The sequence below is a fragment of the Amblyomma americanum genome, chromosome 1, assembly GCF_052857255.1.
Source record: "Amblyomma americanum isolate KBUSLIRL-KWMA chromosome 1, ASM5285725v1, whole genome shotgun sequence".
In the NCBI taxonomy this organism is placed as follows: domain Eukaryota; kingdom Metazoa; phylum Arthropoda; class Arachnida; order Ixodida; family Ixodidae; genus Amblyomma; species Amblyomma americanum.
In genome coordinates this window covers 142,588,346-142,610,907 of record NC_135497.1, presented here as the reverse complement: position 1 = coordinate 142,610,907, position 22,562 = coordinate 142,588,346, and the positions used below count along the sequence as shown (strand labels likewise).

The window sequence follows — 22,562 nt, the reverse complement described above, 5'->3', positions numbered from 1 at the left end:
TAGGCCTGCTGAGCAACTTGCAGAGCGCATTTCTTGAGAGCCTCAGTGGCCGCCCAGTGAACGATGAAAAGTTATTGTGCGTAGGTTATACCTTTGCTTGCGATTTGCACGCCCTTGATGACAAATGACAAACAGCAGCTAGAGCAAAGCTACAAAGGTGGCTACTTGATTATACATCTTGAATGTGTCAGGAGCGCTGTACCTTGGCGTTAAGACATGCAGGGTTATGCATGCTATCTGTTCGTCTCTGTTTCATCCCAGTTTGTTTTAGTGTTTAGTGTCTAAGTACAGCATGCCTGATGCATTTAGACAGCGGAGGCTTTACCAGCTGTCAAGGATAGTGATGGTTTTTGTTCCCTGACAGCGTTCTTGCCAGAATGCCAGATTATAGTAGAATTTTGATGATACGAATTTCAGGATGATACAAAAAATAATTTCTTTGGCCAGAATGCATTGTGTACAGTGTGGTATTTCGGATGTTCCGAACACTCCCGCGCCCTTAATTACGAATGATGGGAATGTGCAAGCTGCAACCCCAGCCTCGAGCACTAAGCGCTTCGTGTACATCGCCAGCACCACAATCGCTAGTCGTGCGGTGCGCACTACGAGCATGTGCGGCGGCGCGTCGCCTACACATCGCTGACTCCGCAAGCGCTAGTCGTGCTGTATGCACAGGGAGCAGTGAGCTGTAGTCGCGCGCCCATAAATCAATCTCGTCAGCCATAAGCAGATCTGTATGAATGCACTTACAATGCTTCTGCATGCGTACTTTGTTCGTTTTGAATGATACGAATATTCAGATGATACGAATTTTTTTTGCAACCCTGTGAGATTCGTATCGCAGAGATTCTACTGTATACAAAGCACGGTTATGTCCATTACACAGCATAAGGATTCCTTCATGGAAAGCCTATAGCAGTATGGAGATGACTTGCATTGTCTTTGTTTTATTAAAGAGTACAAATATTCCAGCAAACAGTTCCCATCTTATAGAAAAGGCAATGAACACAAGTGGCGCATTACGCTTTTGTGCTGTATTTTTTGCATTCATGAATGTGAACTTCATGAATGTGAATGAATGTGACTTCTTGAATGTGAATGGGTCATCCAAGGAATTGTCTCGAGTTCTTTTCATTCCCACAGTTGCTTTGCTGTTAGCGTTTCAGTAACAACAGTTAGCACTGTCAGCAGATCACTCGCTACCGTCAACTTTGAAGCTATATATATATATATATATATATATATATATATATATATATATATATATATATATATATATATATATATATATATATATATATATTTATGAAGGGAGCCAACAGTCACCGAAACCAAGGTGCATAGGGGAACGTTAATTTTTTTTTTTTTAAATGTGTTATGCTTATCAGTGGGATAATAATACTTAAATTAATAAATGCTTAAAGAAAATTACTTATAAAGCAGCAGAAAAAACAACCATGCCGCCGGTGGGATCCGAACCCACGACCTCCGAATATCGCGTCCGGTGCTCTTACCAACTGAGCTACGGCGACGGCTGTCCAATCTGCTGCTCTCGTGGGTATTTATGTTTACTGGGTGTAAGCGAGCCTTGAGAGTGTTCACCAGCGCCACCCTCGACCATAGCGGCGGACGTAGCACGTCCTGTAATACCGCGAGCGTGACGTAGAACGTCATCTAACGGCAAGGGCGGAAACTGTGCGAGAGCCCTCTTATGCTACCTATGGCATCAAGACTGCCAGAACCGAGACCCTCGTTAAGCTATTAGCAGACAAGTTAAAGGAAATGAGGGGCCCGTTTGACAAATTTATGAAGGGAGCCAACAGTCACCGAAACCAAGGTGCATAGGGGAACGTTAATTTTTTTTTTTTTTTTTAAATGTGTTATGCTTATCAGTGGGATAATAATACTTAAATTAATAAATGCTTAAAGAAAATTACTTATAAAGCAGCAGAAAAAACAACCATGCCGCCGGTGGGATCCGAACCCACGACCTCCGAATATCGCGTCCGGTGCTCTTACCAACTGAGCTACGGCGACGGCTGTCCAATCTGCTGCTCTCGTGGGTATTTATGTTTACTGGGTGTAAGCGAGCCTTGAGAGTGTTCACCAGCGCCACCCTCGACCATAGCGGCGGACGTAGCACGTCCTGTAATACCGCGAGCGTGACGTAGAACGTCATCTAACGGCAAGGGCGGAAACTGTGCGAGAGCCCTCTTATGCTACCTATGGCATCAAGACTGCCAGAACCGAGACCCTCGTTAAGCTATTAGCAGACAAGTTAAAGGAAATGAGGGGCCCGTTTGACAAATTTATGAAGGGAGCCAACAGTCACCGAAACCAAGGTGCATAGGGGAACGTTAATTTTTTTTTTTAAATGTGTTATGCTTATCAGTGGGATAATAATACTTAAATTAATAAATGCTTAAAGAAAATTACTTATAAAGCAGCAGAAAAAACAACCATGCCGCCGGTGGGATCCGAACCCACGACCTCCGAATATCGCGTCCGGTGCTCTTACCAACTGAGCTACGGCGACGGCTGTCCAATCTGCTGCTCTCGTGGGTATTTATGTTTACTGGGTGTAAGCGAGCCTTGAGAGTGTTCACCAGCGCCACCCTCGACCATAGCGGCGGACGTAGCACGTCCTGTAATACCGCGAGCGTGACGTAGAACGTCATCTAACGGCAAGGGCGGAAACTGTGCGAGAGCCCTCTTATGCTACCTATGGCATCAAGACTGCCAGAACCGAGACCCTCGTTAAGCTATTAGCAGACAAGTTAAAGGAAATGAGGGGCCCGTTTGACAAATTTATGAAGGGAGCCAACAGTCACCGAAACCAAGGTGCATAGGGGAACGTTAATTTTTTTTTTTTAAATGTGTTATGCTTATCAGTGGGATAATAATACTTAAATTAATAAATGCTTAAAGAAAATTACTTATAAAGCAGCAGAAAAAACAACCATGCCGCCGGTGGGATCCGAACCCACGACCTCCGAATATCGCGTCCGGTGCTCTTACCAACTGAGCTACGGCGACGGCTGTCCAATCTGCTGCTCTCGTGGGTATTTATGTTTACTGGGTGTAAGCGAGCCTTGAGAGTGTTCACCAGCGCCACCCTCGACCATAGCGGCGGACGTAGCACGTCCTGTAATACCGCGAGCGTGACGTAGAACGTCATCTATGTCTGCTAATAGCTTAACGTCTGCTAATAGCTTAACGAGGGTCTCGGTTCTGGCAGTCTTGATGCCATAGGTAGCATAAGAGGGCTCTCGCACAGTTTCCGCCCTTGCCGTTAGATGACGTTCTACGTCACGCTCGCGGTATTACAGGACGTGCTACGTCCGCCGCTATGGCCGAGGGTGGCGCTGGTGAACACTCTCAAGGCTCGCTTACACCCAGTAAACATAAATACCCACGAGAGCAGCAGATTGGACAGCCGTCGCCGTAGCTCAGTTGGTAAGAGCACCGGACGCGATATTCGGAGGTCGTGGGTTCGGATCCCACCGGCGGCATGGTTGTTTTTTCTGCTGCTTTATAAGTAATTTTCTTTAAGCATTTATTAATTTAAGTATTATTATCCCACTGATAAGCATAACACATTTAAAAAAAAAAAATTAACGTTCCCCTATGCACCTTGGTTTCGGTGACTGTTGGCTCCCTTCATAAATTTGTCAAACGGGCCCCTCATTTCCTTTAACTTGTCTGCTAATAGCTTAACGAGGGTCTCGGTTCTGGCAGTCTTGATGCCATAGGTAGCATAAGAGGGCTCTCGCACAGTTTCCGCCCTTGCCGTTAGATGACGTTCTACGTCACGCTCGCGGTATTACAGGACGTGCTACGTCCGCCGCTATGGTCGAGGGTGGCGCTGGTGAACACTCTCAAGGCTCGCTTACACCCAGTAAACATAAATACCCACGAGAGCAGCAGATTGGACAGCCGTCGCCGTAGCTCAGTTGGTAAGAGCACCGGACGCGATATTCGGAGGTCGTGGGTTCGGATCCCACCGGCGGCATGGTTGTTTTTTCTGCTGCTTTATAAGTAATTTTCTTTAAGCATTTATTAATTTAAGTATTATTATCCCACTGATAAGCATAACACATTTAAAAAAAAAAAATTAACGTTCCCCTATGCACCTTGGTTTCGGTGACTGTTGGCTCCCTTCATAAATTTGTCAAACGGGCCCCTCATTTCCTTTAACTTATATATATATATATATATATATATATATATATATATATATATATATATATATATATATATATATATATATAAACTTGAAAGCTTCTGTTTGGTTTGCTTAATTGATTTAAAATACAGTTGACTGAGCAGCAATCCTTGCAAGGAACCACTGTCTCGCCAATATTGTTGCAAGACTTTTCCAGAGGAGACTCTAGACACATGGCTGTCTTCAAATTCTGCGCAGAAAGATGAGATATTGGCTCTTTCAGGCTAGAACAGTAGTGTTGAGCACCCATGGTCTTCTGTAAAACTTATGGTTAAGATGTATCCATTAGGTTCCTCTAGATTTATGTGGAACGAAGTTGGTGGAGGCGTTGTACAGCTGAAATACCTAAAGATAACCTAGTTATTTAGTCAAAAGTTGCGCCAAGTGCTGGGCAGAATTCTGTCTTGTCACGCATCATAATTGGAATAAAAGAAATGAAGTCACTGACTAGGTAAAAGGAAATGAAGTCACTGACTAGGTAAAAGGAGATAGAATTGGCGTTTCGCAGCCCATAAGGGTTCAGTCAACGAGGAACCTGTAGGGTCTCTGAAATCACTTTTTGCCTTCCTTTACATGGTCAGTGATCGGACTGATTTCGTGTACAGTATAAGTATTTAGTCAAGCAGGTGTCTGGATTATTCATCTCCTAAAGATGAGCATAAGAATGCACATCTGAGCGCTTACTGCATTAGGTGAGGCCTTGCAGTGCGAATTTTCTGTGGCACTGTTTAGCACCTGCCTGCTCTTTCAGTGCATCAGGCATCTGCACTGGGGTAGTGCTGGTAGTGGGACATCAAAGAAAGCACTGCGAAATAACAAGGTGCAAAATACTGGACTGCAGGTGCAGGGTGCGCCAGCCATTGCCATGGTGGCTGCCCTCGGCGTGGCTGTAGATCTTACGCAGCGAGCCCGGCTGCCCCCAAGTCGAGCGGACCTGGCTGCCCTTGTACACTTTTTGCTGGACTACATCAGCACATCTCGCCCGAGGGCTGCCAACCTGGCCTACGTGGCCGCCCACCTGGGCAGCATGGCTGACACACTTGCCAAATATGAAGGGCTCTCCGTGGAGGCGATGCGCGATATGTAAGAAGCTGTAGCTCTGCTTCAGACTCTGCTTTGCTTTGTTCGTCACTAAAGCTTGTCATAATAAGCACTGGGATTACCAGGACAAGGGTTTGACTGAAATCGTGAAGCAGAAAAACAGAAAATGTCTGGACATATTTTGGGACAATCCACGTGTGAGAGTGCTTTCAAAGCTTTTTTTTTGCCTTCAGATATCCTTAGATGAAGCAACATGGAATCTTGGTGGTATTCTTTACACCAAAGCGCATGTATCTGTTACTTTCTTCAGTGGAAGAAAAAGATTAGAAACATCTCCAGGGCCTCGTTGCTCAGGTTGTGTCTTTTGTCCAATGTTGTATTCTTGAGGGCGGAAGGACCGTTTGACTTATATGGAGGTGACAGGCAGAATTCGGAGTGCTTGTTTTTTGGCCAAGCCATAGGGTCTGTTTTAATTCCATGCTTCCCAAAGCCGCCACGGTGGCTCAGTGGTATGGTGCTTGGCTACTGACCTGAAAGACACTGGTTCGATCCCAGCCACAGCAGTCGAATTTCAATGGAGGCGACATTCTAGAGGCCCGTGTGCTGTGCGATGTCAGTGCACGTTAAACAACCCCAGGTGGTCGAAATTCCCTGAGCCTTCCATTACGGTGTCCCTCATAGCCCGAGTCGCCTTGGGATGTTAAACTGCATAAACAAACAAACATACAAGCTTACTTCCCGATACTGTACACCTCTATGGTTAGGACAGTGCTTGTTGCAGTTTCTTGTAGCAAGAGTGAGCGATGAGGGGCTGGTTGGTATGACATGATTACAAAACATAAAACTGCGCAGGGGACAAGACACAGGATAGAAGCAAAAAGGACGAGCTCAGACTAACAACTGATTTATTGGAGCGAAACCGCTTTCCTTCAAAAGCAAAACGCATGCGCCACAAACACTCAAAGCAATACACCCAGCGAAATCATCTTTTCAAACCAAGAAAGTGGAGCTCTTTCTTATACAGGTGTATCGATGCTACACCAACACACTTATCAGGCCCAGAACTTACAATGTGCAAGGCTTCAATGGTTTCACGCGCCTTTTTGTCCCTTGCACGTGTCCCTTTTGTCCCTTGAAAATAATCGGAAGAAATCAGGATGTGGAATTGACCACAGATCTAAGTACATGCCCTGCAGAACAGAAGTTGTTATGAGATTCCTCTCAGCTGCGGTTCCGTATATGCAGGGCGGATGGGACGTTGCATTGATAAGCGTCTTCAAGAGCACATGAACTCGTTGACTTCGGATTGTGGGCAGCACCTGCCAAAACACTGGCACTCTTGTGAAAAGAATAAAAAAGGAAAAGAACAATGCACGCCACTTCTCATGCATAAAAAATTATAGGCCGTGCAAAGGACAAAAAGGCACGTGAAATCATTGAAGCCTTGCTCATTGTATGTTCTGGGCCTGATAAGTGTGTTAGTGAGGCATTGATACACCTGTAAGAAAGAGCTTCACTTTCTTGGTTTGATAAGATGATTTCACTGGGTGTGGTGCGTTGAATGTTTGTGGCACATGCCTTTTGCTTTTGAAGGAAAGCGGTTTCGCTCAAATAAAGCAGTTGTTAGTCTGAGCTCGTGCGGTTTGCTTCTATCCTGTGTCTTGTCCCCTGCTCAGTTTTATGTTTTGTATTCTTGTAGCAGCTCTGTGGCAGCAAATGTCACCTTTAATTCCTTCACTGGGGCTGCTACCTAGTTGCGATTCCCTGCTTAATACTTTGCTGCTCTTATAAATGTATCTCAATGAGCCGCTACTAATCCAGGTGGCAAGGGAAGGCTTGTAGTGGAGATGAAAACCAGGTGTTACTGCTTATAATTCGAGAGCATTTCAGACTCAAATGTGTTAACTCTAGCATGCACGCCGCGAATCTCCTCTGGCATGCGGTGCAGTGTGTGGGCAACGGAAGTAACATGCTTCAGGTTAGGGAACCCTTAGGTTTGAGATTTGGCAGGACAGCTTCCATATCTGAAGCTTGGGCAGTCATTATGATTGTCAGTCTTTCATAGTCTCGTCCACTGGATCAGAATTCTTGGCAAGAATTCATAAATATATGCCGAATTGTCCCACCGGTAGTTTCTTTTGCAAAGCTGGCACTGATAGTCGGAAGCCAATGAAAGGATCCATTCAGTGTGAGGCAGAAGAGCATGTTGTCTACAGAACAGAGAAAGCAATAAGTTGTGTTCAGTTAAAAGTTAATGGCTGAATCATCCACGTGTGCGTGAAGAAAAAAAGACTTACTGACTGTAATTGTCCTGGGCACTCAGCGTAAATTCGGGACAAGAAACTTGAGAAGAATTTGGTGCAAGTAGCTTGCCAGATGTCTAGTGATAGCGAGCACAATTATTGGGGTACTTCAAAATTGGCACATGTACCAAAAATCCCAGCTCTAGTCATGATTGAACTTCCTCGTGCCTTTGTCAACTGCAACACTCAAGAGAAGCCAGCGTAAAATGACACTTGACGACAAATTGAAGCTGTCCTGTACCGATGGATTAAGGTGTTCTAAACACAATGAGACTATTTTCACTTGAACACTTGAAACGGAGCTTTGGCAAGCTATAGAAGAGGCCAGAAATTTAAGCACTGGCGTCACCATCACTGCCCCGATTTCAGAAGCAAATTGCGGTGACATCAATACAGTTTTTTGCGAGTGGACCCCAGAGACTACGTTACACCACCATTCACTTTCTAACAGCGGTCATGGCGTCATCATTGGTGTAGACATCGCAAGTTTCAATTGAGGGGTGGGAAAATTTTTAAATCCAGTTTTCTCAGCCATAAATGTGTCTCTTGAGCCTGCTTGAGCCTAGCCGGAAAAGAGCCATAGAGTCTATTGTTGCTGAGAACAGCAGCTGAATGGAGCTGCTGTCTGTGTCCCTTTGGAGCCGACATCAGAAATCCTTGCTTGCTCTTTTTTATTTGCATTTGTGTTTAAATAGTGAAGGTACATTTGACAATAATAATATCTGTAGAACAGTAACTAACATTATCTATCAGTTGATGGAGGACACTCCATGCTAAAACAGCTTGAGAAATAAACAACTCGATTGGAGACTCAAGAACACAGTCTCCTTTACAAATTGTGCAGCAGAAGCAAGGATATTCACAAGAATTCTCAGTTCCATGAAATATTGACAATAGTTAAATGCCAGCAGCGCCAAAAAACCACTGTTTGATATAAGACACTTTTCATTTACGTTTGAAACCATTTGCTTGAATTGTTTCCACTAAGCTCATATACTGCTGACCCCTTTCCATTCTTTCACCAGCAGCAGAAGAACTTTTCTAAGTTTGGGCCGAATTATTAAATAGTGTTCTCTCGGCTTAAATTGCTTGAGCAGCTGGCCTTTCAGGCATTTTACCTTTGTAGAGAAGGACTTTTAGCTGTTATTTTTCATGAGGCAGCATGACTGAGTTATATGTGACAGCGGATGAAATCCTTTGAGGGAAGTTGGAGCCTGGAAACTTGATCATGCTCTGAAAGTTTTCCCAACTGGCGGGACATGGAAGCTTGCATAGTGGGAATTGGGCGATGGCTAATTTTGAATGTAGAGTCAAGTAAAGTAAATAATGCAGCTCACAGCATGTGCAGCACTCCTTACATAGCAGCCTTTGTGATTGCTCGTCACAGCTTGGACTCAGCCATTTCCCATCACCACTCTGGTGCTAGCTAGATAGCCCCGGTTGCAACAAATCAAGTCCTCTCAAACCACCCCTTTCTTTACGGTCCTGCATTAACTGGGAAATGGAGAGGGCAGCCATCATTAGCGATCCACACTGGGAAATGAACAAATGTTCTTCTTTTCTTCGTGAGGTGGTGTTTTAGAGAGGAGCATTAGCCAGCCATGCCAGCAGCTGGTCCCATACCATAAGCCGTGTCTCCCTGCCAGTGGTGCTATATCGCAACAAGGGAGCGAACAGGGGAGTCCAAAGGTCTCCCATTGCAGTGCGAATGGTGTGGCTGTCATTAAAGAAGAGGCAATGCAAAATACGTAGGTGTGCTTTGCCATATCAGTGCACCTTAAAGATTCCCGGGTGGCCAAAATTATTCTGGAGACCTCCACTACCGCACCTCTCTCTCTCTTTCTTCTTTCACTCCCTCCTTTATCTCTTTCCTTATGGCGTGGTTCAAGTGTGGGGAGGAGTTCGCCGGTATGCGAGACAGATACTGCACCATTTCCTTTTCGTCAAAAAGCACTAATACAGGCAGCATTGACTGAGTGCCTGCTATTGTGTTGCTCATGCATCTTCGAGAAGTGTATTTATCTTCCTGTCTAGGATGGTGGGTTTGAACTATTATTATTCAAAATAATCCTTGTCCTCACTGCACGCCCTTGATGTGAAAAGGAATGAGGGGAACCATGAATTGCACGTTTTGTCTTTCACCTGGGCTTTGTTTTGTTCTCAAATGAGGCTGAATGAGTGTTAATCTGTTGAGGTTGCACATTGGCTCGCTGTCCACGCAGAATCTGTGCCGAGGCAGAAGGCATGCTAGCCGCAGACTTCGCCGCCAACCAACTCATTGGCCAGTACGGAGCAGATCACGTGGTGGCCAACTGTCGGGCAGCGGCTGGCGACGACAAACTGGGCGTGCTCACCCATTGCAACGCGGGCACCTTGGCCACGGCGGGTTACGGCACTGCACTCGGTGAGGAGGCCAAGGCGTTGCTGCTAGAGGAAGTGCCAGTCTTTAGATACTTTATTTACATAGCGGAAAGCAATTTGAAGCATGGTTGCTCCATTTGGAGGAGCACAATAGCGTGGCTGCACGGCATTCGCAGTTTCATGTACGCGAAGTGGTCGATTCAGATTCTCATGTCACTGCAAATATCCACCACCACAGTTATGATGCAGGGTTCCTTACCAGTGAAAGCACAGCGGGCAACTTCAGCAAACCTATAGGCAATACTGGGGGAGTGGCAACCGCCGTAATATAGTGCAAGGTTGACCGCATTGCTGGCCCAGTGGTTTGGGCATTCGTCTCTCATGCGGGAGGTGCGGGGTTTGATCCCCAATGCCACTGGATACCCATTGGGGATGGGTACAAGCTTTTTCCTGGCCTAGAGCTTGGCTTAACGGCGAAAAAAGGCAAGGAAAGTTGGTCTTTGACCTCGTCTTGTGTGGATGATAAAATAACTTGTGCCATGGTGCGCTTCAGCAACCAGTCCCGATGGTGAGATGTTTAAAAGGTTTGAAGATTTTGAGTAGGCAGTGGGTAACGTGAAACCGCAGAACTTGCTACATATGTCTCCTTCTGCGCGAAAGCAGGGAAGGCAGGTGAGTTGACTTTAGGAAGTAATGGCATAGCCTCTAGAGTAATAGGGGAGATTGGTTTATGGTTAATGGGGATTTGCCGTACCAAAGCGACTCATGCTATGAGGGACACTGCAGTGAAGGGCTCCGGAAATTTCGACCACCTGGGGTTCTTTAACCTGCACTGACATTGCGCAGTACACAAGCCACTAGAATTTCGCTTTCGCCGAAATGCGACCTCCGCGACCAGGATCGAACCCGCGTCTTTCGGGTCTGCAGCCGAGCACCATAACCACTGAGCCACCGTGGCAGCTTGTAGTAGGAGCGAAATGTTGACAGAATTGTAATCGAAGAGTCAGAATACTTTATTCCACGAACACTGGAACAGGAAGTGAATGTAAAAGAGCCCGGAAGGGGTGACTGAAAATTAAGCTTGCTTAATAAATTGTGCTCATCCTGGTAGTATCTGAGATGCAGAAGTCTTAGGCAAGAGGAGAGGTAGTGTTCATAGGATGGTAAGGTCTCAAGTTAGCCTAGTCTAGAATTAGTCTACGAACAGTTGCGAGGAGGAAGCAGTTAAACAAGTTGGCGGTGAGTGGAAAAGTGCAGCAGCTCTGGATCTCGCTTGATAATATAATATCTGATTTGAAGCTAAGGAAAACACAGCGAGCTATGGAAAGAAAAATGATCAGTGTAACTTTAAGAGACAGGGAGCAGGCAGAGTGGGTGAGGGAACAAACGTGTGTTAATGACATCCTAGTCGAAATCAAGAGGAATAAATGGGCTTGTGCAGGGCATGTAAAGCGTAGGCAAGATGATAGCTGGTCCTCAAGGGTAATGGAGTGGATTGCCAGAGAAGGCAAGCCTAGCAAGGTGCGGCAGAAAGGTATGGGGGCGGATGAGATTAAGAAGTTTGCGGGGAAGTTTGCGGGAGAGCTGGCTGAAGAGTGGGTTAATTGGAAAGACATGGGAGAGGCCTTTGCCCTGCAGTGGGTGTAGTCAGGATGATGATGATGGTGATGAGGAAGGGGACATTGCTTCGTGTACTACACCCACTGAATGGGAGAAGCTTACCAGTATGAGTGCAGTGTGTGCAGTAGATGTTAAGAGGTAGGGCAGCGGGGTGGGGTGCTGACTAGCTTCCCAAAAACCAAAGAACTTGATTAAGAACTGCCAGAGCATGAAAGTCCTAACACAAGTGAAATGATTTGCTCTCTTTTGAGTGTCACAGATAAGGTAACACTAGCTGAGCCGTTTCAGTGGCGTACGGACGATTAACTGGGAGCGTGGATGGAAGTTAAGACAAGCCATGAGGAGAAGCGAGATTTAGACATTAAGAGACGAAGATGGCAACATCATTGGCTATATGAGGAAGGTAGTTGAAGTGTCAGGGCAAGCTAGAGTAAACAGAGTACTAACATTTGAAGTAGTGGCCCCAAAGAAATGAAAGTTGGTTGAGAAAGTAAGGAAAGCTGTGATCTCGATGCTGAGCGGAAGAAGCTGAAAGTGGGGATCGGATAACTAGAGACCTGTTGGAGGACAGTGGGGACATTGTGTTAAAAAATCTTGTCATTCTGTTCATGCAGTTTCTCACTACCTTGACTGTACTAGAAGTATGGATGAAGTCTTGAGTAATTTCAATCTATAGGAAGGACAATATAGAGCACTAATTGCTTACCTTGCTACCTATCACTTACAAGCTATTTATTGAGGCAACTGGTAATGGGATCGGAAGATCAAAATTGACACAGCCAATTCGACAACTTACAGTAATCATGCCATCAATCGGGCTATAATGAAATGAAGAATACGATAAACTTACGTATCGTCTTCGTAGATTCATTATCGTCATCATCATTAGGACAGAGGCCTCTTTCATAGCTTTCTAATTAACCCTACCCTGTGTCAGCTGCAGCCACCTTGCCCACGCAGACCTTTTTTTTAATCGGCCCTCCTAACTTTATGCCGCCCCCTGCTATGCTTGCCTTTTCTTGGAATCCACTCCATTACCATTAAGGACCAGCGGTTATCCTGCCTTCGCATTATATGCCCTGTCCAAGCCCATTTTTTCCTCTACATTTTGACTAGGATGTCATTAAATCGTGTTTGTTCCCTCACCCACTCTGCCCGCTTCCTGCCTTTTAACGTTACACCTATCATTGTCCTTTCCATAGCTCTCTGCGTCGTCTTTAACTTAAGTTGAACCATTTTAATTCATTTCTATGTTTCAGTCCCATAGGTGAGTACCGGTAAGATACACCTGATGTATACGTTACAATTACGGTGAAATATTTGATTCAGTTGAAATGTGAGGAGTCATGCAGGGACTGCATAAGCAGGGCGTGGCAGAGCTCTTTAGATATGTTGAAAAATATCTACAAGAATGTCACACAGACCGTGGTCCATCACAGGAGGAGTGAGCAAATACCACTTAAGAAGGGTGTCGGCCAGAGTGACGTGATATTGTCGGAGCAATGGTGTTGAAGCAGTGTCGGGTTTCCAACTGACATGTTTATAACACCGCTCGCGCTGCATTGCATGCCCTAGTGCCGAATTCGTCGTCGACAGGTGCCGTCCCTTGCATGGCTTGAGGGCTTGCAACAATCGTTTTGCTGTTATTCACTCGATGCTTAGAGGAGACATTCAGGGGTTTAGTTGAAAAGAACCATGTGTAAGAATTAATGACACTTCGGCAACACATCCGATTGGTTGATGACATTGCTGTGGTAAGCAACTTTTTCAGCACATTATTCAAGGAATCAATTACACAACGTACAATGGTAGGCTTAAAAATTAAATTAAAGAAATTAAAGAAATTTTCCCATCACTTGGTTCAAACTTGTTACCTATAGCCCGCTGCGGTGGCTCAGTGGTTGTTGCGCTCGGCTGCCGACCCAAAAGACGCGGGTTCGATCCCGGCCGCGGCAGTCGCATTTCGATGGAGGCGAAATGCTAGAAGCCCATGTACTATGCGATGTCAGTTAAAATACCCCAAGTCGTCAAAGTTATCTCGAGCCCTCCACTACGGCGTCCCTCATAGCCGAGTTGTTTTGGTACACTAAACCCCGTAAACCAAACCAATAGGTCAATAGGTAGGGGTGTACGAATATTGAAATTTTTGAGTATGAATTGGACATGATTATGATGAAAAATGGCTTCGAATATGGAATCAAAAATCTGTTAACCATGAAAAATTATTTCAGAAAATACAAGGGTGGTGCAACTGACCACTGGTTCTTCAACCTACAGCTCAAAAGAGGGCAGCTGACACACTCATACAGGGTTTTCTGCCCAATCTGTTGGTTGGTGTGCATCTCTAATAATTGCACAGGTGGCATTTGCTGAAATGTGGGCGCTGCATTGCCTCGTTTCTTGTCTGATCAGTACTGGATGTACCTGGGCACAACACAAAAGGGAATATTGCTGCATGTGAAAGAGTATTGAGAACTTTGATAGTGCCTGCAGGCACAAGGGGCATGTTATTAATGGCTCTTGTGTTGGGTTATTTATTAAGCTTATGCACATGTTTGGTCGAATAGTAAAGTATTCATTATCAAGTGAATAACGTTTCTGGAATGCTCGCATCATGTCTTCGGTTCAGCGTACCTGCTGTAGGATGGCATCATGCAGTGCACACAGCTAAAGCCGCGACGATTCTATGGACACAGGCGCACGTGCCGTGCGCCTGCGCATGCACTCAGGAGAAGATGCGAGCAGCAGGCACCCAGATCTGTGCCTGCTAGGTGTCGGTGCCCGCACTACCCGTGCCGCTCATGTGTTGTAACCGGCATGGCGGCGTACACGAGTCGGAGGATGCGCGACTCCCTTGAATTGCATGAGACGAGTCCGAGCTGACTGCAGCTGTTCCAGCCGCTCTTCTCGTGAAATTCGCTAATCAAGCATGAAGGCGCGAGCACAAGGCACATGGAGATGAATGCCCCTGATCGTGCGACGCCTGACGCGTTATGACGCCAGGCGTGTGACGCGAAGATATGCCTCGCAGGCGTCTGTGGAGGCACCGGTTAAAAGCAACAGCCACAGCGCACCAGCAGTCAAAAGTCCTACAATTAGCTATAGGCTCCACGCGTAGGTTGACTCCCCCAATTTCTGGTGGCCATCTTGGCAAAAGGTCGACATAGCTTCTGTGAGTGTGACAAACTTCAGTGCACTCCTTTTTTCATGTAATGGCCCTGTGCGTTATAAAAATCCTATTTTGGAAATGCCTATTTCGCTGTTTAACCTTTTTTTGTGTGCCAGAAGTGCAGTCGAGCTCATGTACTGTTAAACCTCGATGTAACAAACTCCAATATAACGAAATCCTCGATGTAAGGAAGTATTCCAGTTTTCATAACTTTGCGTCCATAGAACAACATATATTTTTAGCCTCAACATAACGAAGTAGATTTTGGCGCACTTTCAATGCAATGAAATTTCATCGCTGACTGGAATCGAACCTGCGGAAAACTTGTATCCCGGGAATAAGCGGTTGAGCGGAGCGCGTGCCGAAGTTTGTATCGGTGCACGTCCATGATATGGGCGCCGCACTGCTCTCACATACAGTGCGTATGGCAGACGTAAATATGACGATGATCACAGTGGTGAGCACGCCGCCGGCTGCGCCATCTGGGGCAGTGTGGGTGGCGCTGCCACGAGCGTCTGCGAAGCCTTGGCAGTCTCCCAGGCCAGCCCGTGGCTCTCGCTATCTCGTCCGAAATCAGCAAATCGGCGCCGAGTGTGACACGCTGCTTGTGCTCGAAGTCAGTGCGCCACGTTTATCACGTTTACGTTTACGGATGCCCAAAACTTGGGAAAAAGGACTGGAAGGTCAATGACGTTGGCACACCCATCAGCTGTGAAGCCTGTCGTAAGCTTCACACCTTACAACCTTGCTTCCAGCTCAGTCGATGCGCGCATGTGGAAAAAAAAACACACACTCATGCTTATGGCAGCAAATGAGGAGCAGGGTTGGCCTGATTTCATTTCATTGGTTGATGATTGGAGGACACTCTCCTCGTTCTCGCCGAAATGAAGAAAGATAGAAGAGTAAGGGAAATGCGAGGGAGGGAGGGGGCCAACGACATGGCCGGTCGCGAGGCTGCCGTCGACGCTACAGCTTCGAGGTTGCATCGCAGACAGCGGTGGCTTCATACCTGCGGTGTGCTTGTGGCACTTACAAGAGGATGATGACAGAAAAACCAAAACTTGAGACGAGTGCGTTGTTACCGACTTCGTTGAATCGAGGTTTAATTGTATATCGCACACACAGATTATCCCCTTGAAAACCCAGTGTGAATGTAGACTGAAGTCGCGCAATATATCGAACTGCGTGCCGTGCCCTTGCAAGTGGCGCTTCTCCTAATGGCGCTCTTCGATCACTTTGCGCATGCAAAGACAGGTTAGCTGCGCGGCCTTAGCACCTGCATGCTGGCAGTGCTTGCGCTGTGAAACCGTGTGACAAGGTGAACTTGGGGTATGCTTGAGGGTGACCTTCGGTCTCTTGTACTGATTTTCCACACAACATCGCATGATGAGGAGAAGCTAACCCAACTAACTAAAGCCTAGTGGGAGGTAGAGTACACTATAATGGGCAAAAGTAACAGACAACCCCCCCCCCCCCCCTCTCTCCAGGTTCTGACCTGTGCCACTGTGAGTGTGGGTGCCACCTGACAAAGCACTTCCGGTGTCGAGACCAGCACAGTGGGCTCTTCTCAAAACCAGAAGTGCATTGTCAGGTGGCGCCCACACACGGAGTGGCACAGGTCGGAACCTGGAGAGAGGGGGATCTGTTACCCTAGAATAGTACATTGCTGCCAAAGGCATTGCAGAAAGCTCTCCAGTGTTCCTTTTCCTGTGCCAATTGGCAATGCTCAGCAGGTGCTTGCAGCGACCGAGCGCCGGCACTAGGGCCTAGTCAGGTGACCACGTGTGTCATCTTTTAGCCCTGTCCAGAGAGAATTGCATATATTGTCTAAATTCTGAAATAAGATCAAACTCAATTGTGCCTTAATTTTAACGAACGATTATTCTATTTATAGTGTACTGGTAACAGGATTAGACATCTTATGTCAGGCATTTGCTAGTTTCGAAACACTGTCTGCAGCAGCTTCGATGGCATCATTGCACCATTTGCGATACACCCAGATCTGTGCCATTACTGGTGCCGATTCTTGAAGCATCGTTTTGTATTTGTTTGCCAGTTGTAGTGTGCATATTATTTTATTGTTTTTGACAGTATAATATTATGCAAAATGGCTAACAGTAACGAAAAATGCTTTGCTATACATGACCATAAAACGTAAGCTCCGCCAGGACGAAAAACAGCACTTTTTATCAGCGACTTTCCTGAGTGTGGACTGAGGTGTTTGGACCAAATCTGCAGCAACACCATTATGCAGGAAGACATGATGCAGTGGTCCAAATTGTTGTGCAGAAATATCTTGAAACCAGCGGTAAATGCTGGACCGCAGTGAGAGGCAATGAATTCAGGCAAGCCATGACTAGAGAACATGAAATAGACTCCAAATTATGGCTTCTGATGAGCAAATGTGCGCTTGAAAATATTTAAACCTTTTTGCAAAACCATTCACTATGACAATTGTGATATCAACCAGTAAGAAGTGCTGCAAATTCTACAAGAGGGCACAAGTGAAGCTATTAAGGATATGGCTAAGGGAACGTCGGTCTGTGATGGTCCTGACATACTAGCCAGTGATAGACTGTGACAGTGGTATGTCCATCGATAGAAGAGCACTCGATGTGCATTTAGCTGTAAGATTAATTTTAATGACACTACATTGTCTTTTGTGACTCAACTGCAAGATGGCATGCTGTACAAATGGAGCAATTTTGACTCTAGCACACAGTAATATGCAGTTCTCATGAACACAGCTACGTTGCCCTTGCATACTGCTTCAAGGCTGTATCAAATGAGTCACTGCATAGGCAAAAATCATCCAAAAGCTTCACTAGGGTTTGCATATTTACAGTTCTCTCAACCAGAGTACAGGAAGGCAACACCCTTGGGTAGGACTCCTCTAGCATGAACCGTTCTGGAGGACAGCTAGATTCCAGAGTTGGAGACGACGTCACCACTTGAGGTTGAACAAGCGACAGCGGTCGAGCCAACGACGGCTCGCCTCAACGTCTGCCGTGGCAAACCCGCCGGGCAAGATGGCAAGATCCTGAAGACAAGCCCCACAGGGGCCACGTCGCGCAGCAGATGCAAGACGACGGCCTGTGATGAAAAATTATAAATAAGAATTCGTTACATAAATTTGCCGAGGTTCGGCGCATTGTACAACCACATATCTTGATGCTGTCGCTGGTAAACTGCGCACTCGCGTTGGACCTCGACAGGTCGTTGCACCCCACATAAAAAATCGCGAAATCTGCAGGGTGCAGACTGATGCGCACGACGTCGTACGTAGCCACCAAAACTGAATCTGCACGTCTCCACCGATGGGAAACACCGCAGACGGGGCCTGCACAATCTCTTCAGTTGGATGTCGCTGACGTGTGCCCCGCGCAACGCCACTGCAAATCGGCACTAAGAAACGCTGGAAGCGACAGCTAGCACAGCGAGAGGAAAAGAACCGGCAATTTTGTCGCACGCTTGAAGTTCGCGGGATTAACTCGCGTGAAAGGAAAGCGAGATGACCTTTTTGACACGTAAATATCGCAACCTAGGGATTTATGAAACGCCTAAAATGCCTAGAGGCTATAAGGCGCTAGGTTCCTGCGCTAGAGGGCTGGTGTCCCTATCGGTTCCTGCTCCAAATAGACGCGTCCGGCAATGCTCGAGGCACACTAGTTGGTGCTAGTTGGTGCGTAAGTGTAGTGCCATCTTTTCGGGCTAACCTGAGTTATTTATGTTAATTTTTGTGGCAGTCGATAGATGGCACTATCTCGTGACACCGTCGGAGGCGGACGCTTTTTTTCGGAGCTCCAGCGACTACCTCTGAAGCTAAGTGCCTTTTTGCGCTTGTACATGCTGTCGGGCAGTAGTTTTAAACCGAGTTAAGGGAGAAAGGCTAGCGGAAGTGTGTGTGCCGAAGGTTTTTGCGTAGAAATTTTGGAAGGCTTTTACCTTGCGTATTGCTGAAAGTTTTTGGTGTAGGATTTTTGGCGGGTGTTTACGTTGCGTAGTGCCGAAGGTTTTTTGTGTAGGAATTTTGGCGGGCTTTTACGTTGCGCAGTGCCGAAGGTTTTTGTGCAGGAGTTTTAGCGGGCTCTTACGTTGACTAGTGCCGAAGGTTTCTTCTGTAGGAATTTTGGCGGGCTTTTACGTTGCGTAGTGCCGAAGTTTTGTGTAATATTCTTGGCGGGTTTTTACGCATAGAAATTTTGGCGGGCTTTCACAAGGCGTAGTCGGCCGGACGATGGGTCGGCAAGCTAGGAAAGTTAAGGAGGACGAGGACGGGGAGTTAGTACAGTGCCAGGAGTGCGACCGTTGGTGTTACTTAGATGAGACAGGGTTCGGGAGCTTAGCCGAGGTGGATGAGGCTAGCTTCGTGTGTAAGATGTGCAAGCGGTTTGGGGACGCCGTTCATGCGTTAAAAGGGGAATGGGAAGCTGGGTTTAATGCACTTAATGCGGACCGGCATGTCGAACGAGAGGCACGGATTAAGCTGGAAGCTCAGGTCGCCGATTTGATTAAAAAGGAGGAGAATAATGCCGCCCTGTTGAAACGAATGGTGGGCGAGATTAAAGAGGAGCGGGAAAAGCGGACCCAGCTAGAAAAACAGGTTGAAGCGCTCAGGTCGCGGCCGGCTGGGCACCCCAGTTCGGAGAAGTGTCAGGTGAGGGACGAGGCTCGTCGATCGTACAGTGCTGTAGTGCAGCGAGCATTGAGTGAGAAAAATGAGAACGAAATGAAAAAGGTTAAAGCGGGCATGGAAACTCGCGACAATAGCGTACAGCGGCAGGAGAGTCAGCTAGAGCGATCCGGAGGCCAACAGATGGAATTAGGAAGCGAACGTTTGGGGCGCAGGAGAGTTCTGGTGGTCGGGGACTCGAATGTAGCGAGGGTTGAGGGAGGCGTTCTGACGGCAGTGAAGGCAGACAGGCGGGTGCAGGTGGAGGCTCAGTCGGGAAAGTGCATGGTGGATGCAATGTCCAGAGCCCGGGAGGTGGTGGTGGGCAGCATGGATGGCGAACACCTTGTGGTCATCCATGCTGGTCTCAATGATGTACTGCAGGGGAGGAGCCAGAATCTTGAGACGCAGTTGGAGGTGGGGATGCGTAGGCTTAGAGAGGCCTCTGAGAGTGTGAATGTGACCATATGCACAATCCCAGAGGTCCAGAGGCAGGCTCGCGAAACGGAAAGGAGGGTCGTGGAGACTAATCGGGTAATTAGGCTATTGAGTCGACGACTAAGATACGAGGTGATGGAGGTCAACAGGGAGGTGTACGAGGTTAGGCCCCACCCTTTTGCACAGGATGGCATCCACTACGGTGGTGCCACTGGCAAGAAGGTGGGTAGTAGGATAGGTCGCCAGGCAACAGCTTTTTTGGGGGGACCCAGAGCTCTGAAGGAACCAGTGTAGAGAAGGAAGAATTAAGATCAAACGGACAATGGAACCATAGGGGAAGAAAGAGACGCAAGCGCCAGGGCCAAGTTAATTCAGATATAGGTTTCATTAACATGCAAGGTGGCAGGAATAGACTGAAATGGGAGGAAATAGAAGAACAGTTAAGACAGGAGGAATTAATGGTATATGGTTTAGCGGAAACACATCTTAGAGACATGGAGCAACCACCCTGTAACCCAGACTACGCATGGGAATATTGAAATAGAACAGAGGGCAGCAGAAAGGGAGGTGGAATTGGGGCATTCATTCATAAAAGTATGAATTTTCAAAGGGTTAGACTGGGATGCAGGGAACATTTATGGCTAAAAGGAACACTGGCAGGCAAGCAAACACTCCTTGGCTTTGTATACCTGTGGACAGGGGTTAATGCCAAAGAGGAAAACAGGAAAATGTTAGAATGTATTGCAAGCGACATTGATGAGCTAGGAGGACAGGGCGAGATAATTATATTAGGCGACATGAATGCACACATAGAAGACCTGGATGGGTACACGGATTCGACAGGAAGCATGCTGCAGGACATGTGTGACAGGCATGATTTAGTTGTATGCAACAGCACCGAGAAGTGTGAAGGGCTCATAACATGGGAGGCGGGGAGTCTGCACTCGACGATAGATTATGCACTAATGTCACAGAGGATGTATAACAGATTAGGGGTAATGAGCATAGATGAAGATGGTTCCAGAAGTCTAGGTAGTGACCACAAGCGTATCAAGTTGAGCTTCAGAAGAAAAAGCAATGTAGGACTGAAGCAAGATAAACAATCCGGGGGAAATTTTTACTCAGAAAAGCAATTGGAAGTAGCAGCCAAACAAATCGAGAAAGTAATTTTTGAGGATAGTGAAACAGAATGGACTTATACCAAATTAGCTCGATTACTGGAGCTAGAGCTAGCTAAGGTGCGAGTAAAGCTAAAAGGGAAAAGATGCAAACCCAAGAGTTGGTGGGATGAGGAGGTCAAGAGGGCAATAGAAAAGCGCAAGGAAGCATCCAGGGAACACAGATATTCCAAGAAGAGGGGGGAACCAAAACCCGAAGTAGACAGAAAATGGGATACCTTCATAAAGTGTAGAAGGGACGCATCCTATTTGATTAATGAGAAAATTAGAAGAAAGGGTGCCCAATGAATGTCAAAAGTAAATAAAAAGGATAGAAAAGCAGCCCAAAAATTCTGGAAACATCTAAATGCAATGAGTAATAAAACTAGGCTAGAACAAAGGTTTGTTGTTACAGATGAGGGTATTCGACTAGAAGGGGATGAAGCAATAAAACACATAGGAAGAAGGATGACGGAAAAATTTTCAGCAAAGCACGTGGTACATAATTTATCGACGGAGGATAGACCGGTTACAGCAATAGCTTCACTTGAGCAAGGAGAGTGGGAAAGGGCAGAGAAGAAGGTTCCTAGTGGCACATCAATAGGACCAGATGGTATCCCGATTATGTTGATAAAGAAGTTAGGACCAAAATCCAAGCAAACATTAATACAGGTAGTGAACAAAATGATAGTGGATGAGAAAGTCCCCGATGAATGGCGATTAAGTAGAATGAACATGATATATAAGGGAAAGGGGGACAAAGCAGACGTAACTATCGCCCCATAACAGTGACATGTGTGGTTTACAGGGTGGTGATGCAAATTATAAAGGATAGACTGCAGGCTTGGGAGAGTGGAGAGCAAGGAGCAAGGAGAGTGGGAAAGGGCAGAGAAGAAGGTTGTTAGGGGAACTACAGAATGGGTTCCGAAAACAAAGGAGGTTGGAGGACAATCTATTTTCATTGACACAGTGTATAGAAATTGCGGAAAAGGAACATAGGCCCTTATTGCTAGCATTTCTGGATATTAGGGGAGCCTATGACAACGTTACTCAGGAGCATTTGTGGGACATATTGGGCACATTGGATGTGGAAAATGGAGTAATTAATCTTTTAAAAGATATATATAGAGGTAACAGAGTGCTCATAAAATGGGAAAAAAATGTATCAGGGCCTGTAGAGATACAGCGGGGGCTTAGACAAGGATGTCCTCTGTCCCCTTTGTTGTTCATGTTGTACCTGCAAGGTTTGGAGGCCAAGCTAGAGGGGAGCGGACTAGGCTTCAACCTATCTTTTTTCAAGCAAGGGGAATTGATTAAACAGACATTACCGGGACTAATATATGCGGACGATATAGTGATAATGGCTGACAACAAGGAAGACCTGCAGAAGTTGTTAGACATATGCAGTACAGAGGGAGATAGATTAGGCTTCAAGTATAGTAAGGAAAAATCTGCAGTCATGATATTTAATGAAGAGGGCGGCGGGCATAGAATACAGGAGTTCGTGCTAAAAGTAGTGAAAATATGTAATGAATAAAGCTAGTAGGAATGCAGCTGTCATGAAAAATAGGGCACT

General features: G+C 46.4%; 1 protein-coding gene across 1 annotated transcript in view; it reads left to right on the top strand.

Annotated features, from left to right (window-relative positions):
* Nucleotides 1–22,562, top strand: part of LOC144114081 (methylthioribose-1-phosphate isomerase-like) — a 60,065-nt gene that overhangs the window by 885 nt on the left and 36,618 nt on the right. The window contains exons 2-3 of the mRNA XM_077647568.1: nucleotides 5,067–5,308; nucleotides 9,792–10,005. Coding sequence (XP_077503694.1) covers nucleotides 5,067–5,308; nucleotides 9,792–10,005 — 456 coding nt within the window. The remainder of the gene's footprint in view (nucleotides 1–5,066; nucleotides 5,309–9,791; nucleotides 10,006–22,562) is intronic.